The 9,942-nt window shown below is 44.9% G+C and overlaps 2 protein-coding genes across 3 annotated transcripts; one reads left to right on the top strand and one right to left on the bottom strand.

Annotated features, from left to right (window-relative positions):
* Positions 1-775: 775 nt before the first annotated feature.
* Positions 776-6,101, top strand: LOC115757541 (pentatricopeptide repeat-containing protein At2g26790, mitochondrial-like). Of its 2 annotated transcripts, none has more exons than XM_030697824.2 (4): positions 776-887; positions 949-3,391; positions 3,483-3,574; positions 5,885-6,101. In XM_030697824.2, the coding sequence occupies exon 2, from the start codon at positions 964-966 to the stop codon at positions 3,331-3,333; it is 2,370 nt and encodes a 789-aa protein (XP_030553684.1). In that variant the 5' UTR covers positions 776-887; positions 949-963; the 3' UTR covers positions 3,334-3,391; positions 3,483-3,574; positions 5,885-6,101. The 2 variants fall into 2 exon arrangements, with proteins under 2 accessions (XP_030553684.1, XP_048131108.1); XM_048275151.1 differs by having other exon boundaries at positions 3,467-3,574; positions 5,762-6,101.
* A 2,031-nt stretch (positions 6,102-8,132) lies between these two features.
* LOC115757524 (calcium uniporter protein 4, mitochondrial-like) lies at positions 8,133-9,454 on the bottom strand. Its single transcript, XM_030697782.2, has 2 exons — positions 8,841-9,454; positions 8,133-8,745 (listed from the first exon to the last, which is right to left on the bottom strand). The coding sequence occupies exons 1-2, from the start codon at positions 9,414-9,416 to the stop codon at positions 8,296-8,298; spliced, it is 1,026 nt and encodes a 341-aa protein (XP_030553642.1). The 5' UTR covers positions 9,417-9,454; the 3' UTR covers positions 8,133-8,295.
* Positions 9,455-9,942: the final 488 nt, after the last annotated feature.

Genomic DNA, 9,942 nt, shown 5'->3' with positions numbered 1-9,942 from the left:
GAAGCGGAACCGGCGGCGAGGGAAGGTGTGCAAAGCCCTTGCCATCTCCACCTCACCATCGTCGGGAAGGGCCGGCAATGGTGAATAAGTGGTTGGTGGGAATCAGCCCGTCAATAGCAACCCTCGCTCGGATCTAGACGAGGGTTAGTTGGCCCTTGCATGCACTTGGCGAGGGTCGCCCGGCCCCGACGCCGGCTCTATGGGGCCCGACGACCCTTGCCCACCACTTCCTCACTATCGTTGGCACTTCCTGGTGGCGGCGAAGGCCTCGCTGTTGGTTTTGCTTTTGCTTTTATTTTTTTCTTATTTTCTGCATTAATTTAAATAAAAACTATATTAACAATCAAATTTGAATAAAAAAGACATCGTTTTAGTCACGTTATCGCCATGTAGGAAAGAGAAAATATTAAAAAAAATTTCATGTCAATATTTTTCGTTAGCCAAATTGAATGGAGGAAACATAAGGATTCGATTGCATTATTTTGACAAGTTTTAGGATTCGGTTGTACATTTTGTAAATTTTAAGATTCAATTATACTTTGGTGATAAGTTTGAAGATTTATAACGAATATATTCCTAAAAACAAAGTCTACTTTGCAACTTTCTTTGAGAAGATAACTTCACTTTACGTTCTTATTTGAAAATTTCTTATTTTTGTTATGAAAAAAAAAGAGCCTTAAACTTTTTTTTTTGGTCAAAAGCCTTAAACTTAACGAAGTGGATGATTTTGAACAGAAAAAAAAAAAAGTCGATGATGGATTTTGCAAGATTTAGGATTCGAAGGAAATAGAATTTCTACTGTTTTTTGGTCGGAAATAGAACTTCTACTTGCCTCGCCGCCAAGTAGGGATCTCTGTTGCACGAAGGCACAACTCCCTCCCCCTCCATCCATCCATCCATCCATCCATCCGTCTGTCCATCCCGCTCGTACTCAAAATTCGGAAGCTGTCCATCCAGTGGGTGATGTGGGTCTCCCCTGCATTCGCAAGGGCCACGACCAAGCTCCTCTCTCCCTTTTCCTTCCCCAAACCCAAGTTCCTCTCCGCCTCCGCCTGTCTCCTCGACTCCGACCCTCCCGCCTCCGCCGCCGCCGCAGTGAACCGGCTTCAGCACCAGCCCGACCTCGCCTTCTCCTATTTCCTTCATCTGGACTCCTGTGGCTTCCCTCTCGACCCTCCCGCTTATGCTTCCCTCATCTCCATCCTCTCCCCCTCCGCCTCCCGCTCCCGCCTCGATTTCGTCTTCTCCCGCCTCATCGCCTCCTTCCACGCCGCGCGGGCCTCTGCTATTCCTTCCTTGCTTGATTCTCTTGCTCTGCTGGGCGGCCCCCGTCTCCTACTTCGGTCGATCGATCTCCTCGTCAAGGCTTACGTTCGGGCTGGCCGCTTAGATGATGCCGTCGATGCCTTGTTCTGCTTCAAGAGGGGCGCGCTTCTTCCCTGCGTCTCCACCTGTAATTTCCTCCTCAACCGCTTGATCGAGAGTCGCAATCCCGCCGCCGCCGTCACTCTGTATGAGCTGTTGAAGCGGGTCGATTTTGTTCCCAATAACTACACCTATACCATCTTCATCAAGGCCCTTTGCAGAATTGGCGACTTGGACGGAGCTTCTCGCGTGCTCCACCACATGGTCGAGGCTGGGGTGGCCCCTGATAGCTTTGCTTATGCTACCTACATCGAAGGCCTCTGCGCCCATGGCGTCTCCCATTTGGCTCATCAGTTTCTCCTACATTTGCGGGCTGCTGGTGTCTGCATGAGTGTCTACGCTTATACTGCAGTTGTCCGTGGTTTTTGTGCCGAAATGAAGTTGGAAGAGGCCGAGGGAGTCCTGGTCGATATGGAAGAGCATGGCATTATCGCTGATGTCTACTGCTATACAGCCTTGATTCATGGCCACTGCAGGACTTCCAATTTGCCTCGAGCCTTGGCTCTCCACGATTTTATGCTGACAAAAGGTATCAAGTCCAATTGTGTCGTCATTGGCATCCTTCTCCAGTGCTTATCTGATATGGGCATGCCCGATGAAGCAGTGCATTATTTTAATAAGTTCAAAGGGTCGGGCATTTTTCTGGACGAGGTTACGTACAATATCGCTGCTGCTGCTCTGTGCAAGCTGGGCCAGGTGGAAGCGGCGGCAGAGTTACTTGAAGAGATGAAGGGCAAACAGATGGCTCTTGATATTATGCACTACACAACTTTGATCAGTGGCTATTGTCTCCGGGATGACATTTACGATGCCTTGGCTGTGCTCCACCAGATGATGGAGGGAGGGTTTCAACCCGATATTGTCACTTACAATGTACTTGCCCGCGGATTTTCCCGGGCAGGACTTGTGAGTGACGTGCATGAGCTTCTAAGACGTATGGATGCCTGCGGTGTGAAACCCAATGATGTCACACACAACATGATAATTGAGGGCTTATGTATTGCAGGTAAAGTGGAGGAAGCTGAAGTGTTATTCTCTGGCCTGCAAGGGAAGAGCGCAGAAAATAAAGCTGCCATGTTTAGGGGGTATTGCCAAGCCAGCCATTTGAGAAAGGCCTTTGACCTTTTCATGGAGTTATCAGAAGCAGAAAAAAAGTCAGTAAAGAAGAATTCCTGCTTCAAATTGCTAGCTAACCTTTTCGTTGAAGGTCATCGTGTTATGGCTTGTGATTTACTCAACGAAATGTCGGAACTCGACATGGAACCAACTGGAGTGATGTACAGCATTTTGATGGCTGCTCTTTGCAAAGCTGGCCTTATGATAAATGCACAGTGGTTGTTTGATAGATGGGTGGGGAAGGGATCAACCCCTGATGTTGCCACCTATACATTAATGATAGATGGATACTTTCATGCAAATCAGTTGCAGGAAGCGCTTGATCTTTTCAATGAGATGAGGAATAAAGGTGTTGAGCCTGATGTAATTGCTTATACAGTGTTACTTGATGGTTATTCAAAAGTAGGTCTTCGAAAGAAACGTTGCCTTCATGGGGAAAACGAAGCACAGAAAGTGACAGGGGATTCCGGGGCAAATAATGTCATCAAAAGGCTTTTGCTGGAGATGAAAGACAAAATAGCACCTGATGCAATTTGTTATACTGTTTTGATTGACAGGCTTTGTAAGCGTGGCAACATTGAGGAAGCCGAGGATTTACTGAGGGATATGATTGAAAGTGGGCTTCAGCCAGATGTGGTAACTTACACATCTCTTATATCTGGCTGCTGTAGTAGGGGAAACATGGAAAGGGCTGAATATCTTTATAAAGAAATGTTGTTCAAGGGGATAGCACCTGATATGCGGACCATCTCTGTTTTAGTGGCTGAATTGAAGCCTGAAAAGTGCAGATAGTGAGGCAAGTAAGTGATGAAATCAAAGAGATACTAGGTGCTGATCTCATAGTGTTAAGGTAAATTGTGGTATCCATAGAGTATCTGTTCTTCTGTCTGCCGTCAAAGCATACGATTAACTCATTTAAATGTGGGTCATGGATTTCACAGGCGCCAAGAGCAAGAGCAGAGCGTCTTACCTTACATGTGATATGACTACAGAATAGAGAGCAGAAGCCTTTTGCATATACGTGGAAATACTGGTATGACTGGCTTCTTTAATGGATTTAAACCAGGCAATGCATAATCTACTCATCACTTTTTTGCTCCATGTATCTTTGCTCTCTAGATGTATCAGATTAAAATACTTGTATGGAAGAAGCATATTGTATATCGTATTTGAAAATTTTATAGTAAATGTACAATCAACCCCTTTCTTTGGTTTGTTGGTTTTGCCCAGGGGTGGGTTTTGGCTTGTTTTGCCCCCAAATTGTGGCTCCAACATAAAGCTAGAAGTTGAAATTGTTAAAATTATGTTGTACTTGTATATCTCCATATGGATTGGCAATAAATATGATAAACTTATTATGTGTTTTTAGACCGCGAGTACTTTCGCAACATGTTTTTCCACTATTTGAGGTCTTCATATATGCCCATTCTCTGAGTAGAGAACGTACTGTTTGCCCCTGTTTTAGATTGTTTATCATTCCAGTTTAGTTAATGACAAGCTTTATAAGCCATATTGTTAAATCTGGCTTTATGTTGCTTCTAGAAACAGCAGAAGGAGCTTATCCCGTCCAGGATTCGGCATTCTCGGATTAGGCTTTACCCGCGTCACTACACTAGTGGCTCTGCTTGGTTCTAGAAGTGTCTGTTTCCACCTCTCTAGGCTTCGCTATCGCTCATGACTGGTATATGGATCTCTTTATGGAGGGGTCGGCCTTCTAGAAGCTTTGCCAGAAGCAACTAGTCGCTTCCCGAAAGCTGGTACCATTTCGATGTATTTCGATTCTTCCGAACAAGAGATGTTTGATTCTTTTGAATTTGTTGTATTAATTCGACTTAATAAAATCTTCTTTAATGGGACGTGTTGGTATTTATATAGGAAGGGGTGTCGGTTTGTGATTCCTCTGAAAGATGGAGGACATTATGTAGATTAAGACCTTCTGACATAGTCTGGAATATAGCTGCTGCAATACTCTGCGTCAGTTTTTACTGTTGATTTCGAAGCATAATGCTGGAGCTTAGGATTAGCTTCCCAGGAAGGACGAATGAATCGTGTTGACAAGTTCATGCTGATTTCGTTTTCCATGTTCTGTATATACTTTGAGAACTCTTGCTGTCCTGATGTCATGGCAGATCTCTGCAAAATGGTGACAGGATATAGCAAGTGCACTGTTGGTTTATTTTGATCTTTTGTTGTCACTGCCATTATATTTATACATCTTCCCTTGGTAAAAAGGCATAAACATACTTGGTTTTTACCTTCTTCCATTAAAAGCAAGAGAGAAAAAGAACTCTTGGACTCCATTTGCAAGGCTTGTTACTCCCACTTTGGTCTTAGTTCCATTTGTGGACCACATTTTATTTGCAAAAAGCATAGGTAGGGCATATGCCTGTGTGGGGCAGATATTATTCACCAATTGTTGTTAATAACCAGTCTAGAGTTTGTGGTATACCAATTTCATGTTCTTGCTTCTATCAACGGAGTGAGCCTGAAACAGTCTTGGGCGTTGCAGTGGAAAATTTATTTGGGAGTATTTCATTTTTCTTTTCAATTTCCTGGGTGCTCATAATTTCTCCTTGTCTGTGGCCATTTGTTAGATTCTTTTTTACCTGCACAGCATAGTTCCTATACCTTCTTCCACCTGAGTGTTGTGGCCTGCACAACTGTATTACTTATAAGTAATGCTAGAACATAGATGATGGTTCCACTCCTTTAATACCCAAAGTAGTAATTTTTCGTTTCTTATCATGGGAAAGAAGAATCAGCATGCTTAACTTCTCTGGATGCCGTTCATCAATAATGGTGCTCTGTTAGATGAAGGTAAGGGGGAAATGGTTTTCTTCAATTGGAATTTGGTTTTAGTTTGGCTTCGTTTTTTAAGTTCAACCTTCTTGCTTCTATCAGCAGACTAAGCCTGAAACATTACATGATTTCAGTCACAATTTTAATTTGATTTTTTCTAAATGTCGTAGCATAACCAATCGTTCTTACTTTCCCTGCTGCAGTAAGGTGCTTAAGAACTTAATCATATATTTTTTCTTAAATGATTTGTGGCTCGAGGGATTCATATGAATATCTTTAATATTTTTTTTTTCCTTTTCGTGATCCTGTGGTGTTCTTGGGCATAAATTTGTCGTATGTGCTTATCATTCGAAAAAAAGTTCCTGATATTTGCTGTATTCTGGATAACTGAGCATTGGCATCTGCAATCTAATGCTTGCAGGGCGGCTTCCTTGTGATGCTTTGAGCTTTGTGCAATAGCATCTTTCTGTTGCGATGGATGATTGAGACCTAAATGTTTGCGAGTATCCTATTCCTCACTGATCACAAAAGAATAGGATTGGAGACTGAGGCTTGAGACTGGAATGAAGCATGGATTGGACAATGATACCGACCGGGACTAAAGGTTTACTTAACTGTATAAGGTATTATACCATTGACCGATCGCAGTGAAGAGAAGTAAAGAAAGCATGAAGTAAGTAGAGCATGAAGTAAGCACTCCCGTGAACAGAAGAGTTGTCTTATGGGCAGGTATTCTATTGACTAACCCCTTTTTCTCCCCGGAAAAGAAGGGTAGGTTCTCGTAGGGATGGCTGGTGGGTGGGACATCTCACTTCGTTCAGGTGAATGCTGTAACATAAGTAGTGTTCTTTACTCATTGTGGTTTCATTCCACCGTCCGTGACCTCCCAGGTGGTGTTGATCTTTCGGAAACAGTACGATTCGAAGGATCATGCTCCGCCGGATGTCTAGGTGACGACAATTGGTATGAATTTTAACTTGTGTCGCACATGTTTTCGACAAAATTAAGCCTAGGTTAAAAGAAATGTCAATATCCTTAATGTGCTTTGGCTTGCCGTATCTTGTTTCTCTCCTCCTTTTTTGTGTGTAAACTCCCTTCGACTCTCTAAAATAAACAATGCGCTCTCCGTCCATCAATTGTAAAGTTAATCCATTTGATTGAATTTGCGGAGGCGGCCTCTTATAAATGTCTTTCAAGCATGACTCGTAATTATCCCAGGTACAAGAAATGATTTCCGTGCGAGACATTTTTCAGCTTTAAGTTATAAACGACAGGATTGGAGAACTAGAGTTTTTTGTTATAAAGAAGTGTCTACGTCATTACATCCTTAAGACATGTGATCATAGGAAACTAATCCTGTCGGTCAAGCGACGGCATTGAACCTACGTTAATGTACATAGGAGTGAGGATGGTGTCGGTGTCAAGAAAATCATAGTAAATGTCTAAGAGTGAACATTACAAATGCTATCGGCGACCAAAATTTTGGGTACCATGATAGTGGTTGTTCTGAATTTTCATTAACGCGACTGATTTTAGTGCAACAGTGACAAAAGGCCGTGAAGATTTAGATTGGATCTGAGAAGGGTAGAGAGGAATAATTCAGGTGTTTTGCATTGGTCTATGTCATCCATGAGGTTGTTTGAAACACTAAATCCTTATATTTTGAATTGGAGAGCAATAACATATCTCCGTCTCATAGCTTGAACTTGGAACTACGAATTAGCATCCTAATTTGAGCATGCAAGTGCAACAGTGGCAAAAGGCTGTGAAGATTATAGATTGGATCCGAGAAGGATAGAGAGGAATAATTCAAGGTTGTCGAAACACAAAATCCTCGTATTTTGAATTGAGTTTTTATCTTCTCCATAGGAATTTCACCAAAAGAAGAAGAAGAAGTAGAATTGGTACTTGAAATAACATTAGCATACTATCAACAGCATGCAAAGCGTTTTAGGTCATGTCACGAACATATGTCATAAATATGGACTCAATCCTCTGGAAATTGTAGGATGTTCCGGCAGACAATGAAAATGACAAAAAATGGTCGTGATGTGCCATTTACTTAGGGCAGTCGGTGTCCAATTCTCGTTTACACTTCTCCTATGAACAAATTGATTTTGCTAGTGAGCCAAAACACTTGGATGAGGGCACCACATAAGTTCTTTAATTGAATGTCAAGGGAGTGTCTTCTTTAGGTTGCTTTGGGGGAATAGGAGGGTAACAGAAAGATGCATGCGGTCCGTTTTGCGGTTAATACGGATATGAACTAGAATTGGTTATCAGGTGGGCTAGGGTCGGTCCTAATTTGTTGCTCGGGTCGGGCCTACCGTCGACAAATTCGACATACACAGTATTTTGTCAGGACATGTGGGCCTGGCTCATGCTCAATTGGGCCGGGCCGAACTTCACCAGTATTTTGTTCCAATTCCGTTCAAATTGAAGGTCTGGGCATGCTCGTGAATTGTCCGGTCCATGGGTATTCACCCTATTTAGCGGTTAACCTATCGAAGAACTTCTCTGCTCTACTTAGCCAACCGAGAAAGTCCTCCGGGTGCAATCCGTCGTGGAAATTCGGTTACATTCACCACAACCACTTAGGTAAAAGTGCACAGGCGGTTTAATTAGATAAGAACCATCAAAGAAGTGCGGAGATTTCGGTTCTTGTGGGCATATCCGGATGTTCTTTTCCGTGCGAGTCCACCAAATCCATTGGATCGCCAGAATCGCGCGGGGACGGCCTACAGCATGTTCTTGCATCGTTCTATTCACCCACAATTGCTCGAGAGAAATACCTAATCTCGTCGCGAAATTAATAGAATCACGCGAGGATATTTGATGTGTCTGTATTGTCATGTGCTAAGATAACAGTCTACTACTTACAACATGAGCAAAGTAACCTAATTAGAGGCCGTCAATGAACCATCTGCAATTCTCGACTCTTGGGCCTCAGAACCATCAAATTCGTCGACCCGTTGGGCTGATATTTCCCAAAGTCTTGCGCCCGAACAACGCTCGAAGCTCATCGTACCTTCGGACGTCAAAGTTGTGGGCCTCGAAGAGCTTTCGCCGCTTCGTCTCGAACCGCCGCCGGAAGAAACCTTCAAAGGATGGCTCGCGGGACGTCCTGAGGAAGAAGGCGTACGCGGCCACGAAGTGGAGGGATGCGACGAAGAAGCAAATGGGCTCCATCACGTCCCAGCTCAGCTCCCAGAACGTGAGCCTCATGAAGCCGAGGGTCTGGACAGTCAGCAAGCCCAGCCCGCAGTAGAGCTCGGCCCGGACCCCCGCCCGGGCCTTCGCGTCGATCGAGGCCTTTCGGTCCTCCATCTGCTGCAGCTCCGCTCGCCTCGGGTCGTTCGGGACGGGTATGGATCGGGAGATCAGGCTCAGCATCGACTTGGCCACCTGCGAAAAATTGAAAATGTTTAAGCAAATGTAGAGATCAATCTCATCGGAATTCAATTGGTCTTGAAATCGGAAACGGGGGTTAAAGCTCATACCTGTTCGGGGCTGAGAAGAACCACGCCCCCGAAGACGATGACGTTCCCGGACTCGTCCATCGTCTTCGCCACCTCCATGCCTCGACCTTCCTCCCCGCACTCCTCCACGCAGATCCTCACGAACTCGCCGTACGAAATGGAGCTCTCGGAGATCGCCCTCAGCTTCGCCTTCACCTTCTCCACCTGATAAAACCTCAGGATCTTCCTCGCATCGCGCACGGTCAGACCGTACGCCTCGCCTCCTGCCGGCGGCGAGAGTCCGTCGGGTCGGCGGCAGTCTACGGCGACGGCAGTGGCGCTTCGGAGCTCCTCCCTCAGCTTGTCGCCGGTGGGGAGGGACAGAAGCTCCGGCAGCGCTCTGGCAGACTGGTTCAGCGCCCGCCGCAGAAGCCCTCCGTCGGCGGATTCCGGCGAGGTCAGGAACCTGCGGCGGAAGCCGGCTTTGTCGGGAACTCGGGAGGTGAGGGCGTGGAGCGAGGGAAAGGGGGCCGGAGAGTTCTCTAGAGTCGCCGGCGGTGAAGCTGCTCTGTAGCCGTCGAAGAAGAAGCGCTTCCTTAGTGCGTTCCGAACAGCCATCGTGGAAGAGAGGACGTAAGAATCACGTTTTAAATCATAAGAGGCCGGCGAGAGAATCTGAAGGCAGTGTGCATTTATAGGGTTCCAAGGTCGCGGGAGGAGCAGCGACTATTCCTTTTTTTACTTTCAATTTGTTAATAGAAGAGGTAGAAAAATCTGGAACCGACCGGCAGTAAATAATCATGAGTTAAAACGTTATTTGTCCAAATTCCACCAACAAAGTAAGTAAGATTTTGCAATCTCCTTTGGGTTGTGCCACGTGCCGAAGATCAAGAGAGACAAACTTGGTAGAACTTACGGAGTTTCAGAACAGCCACGAATAAAGAGATCAGAGCACACCCTTTCTAAGGCTTGATTTGATTCTGTAATTTACATTAAACAGATCAATTATTATTCGAAACCCATTTATTTAGTCCGTCGGCTTCTTACTTCTCTGGATGAGCGATGCGTAATACAAAATGCGGGGATCGGAAGGGTCAGTCAATCTCTTTACGAACACCAACAGAGTAGACCTATTAAATGGGTG

This window comes from Rhodamnia argentea, chromosome 2 (genome assembly GCF_020921035.1).
Source record: "Rhodamnia argentea isolate NSW1041297 chromosome 2, ASM2092103v1, whole genome shotgun sequence".
Classification (NCBI taxonomy): domain Eukaryota; kingdom Viridiplantae; phylum Streptophyta; class Magnoliopsida; order Myrtales; family Myrtaceae; genus Rhodamnia; species Rhodamnia argentea.
The sequence above is the reverse complement of the archived record's forward strand: the minus strand, read 5'-3'. Positions and strand labels throughout refer to the sequence as shown.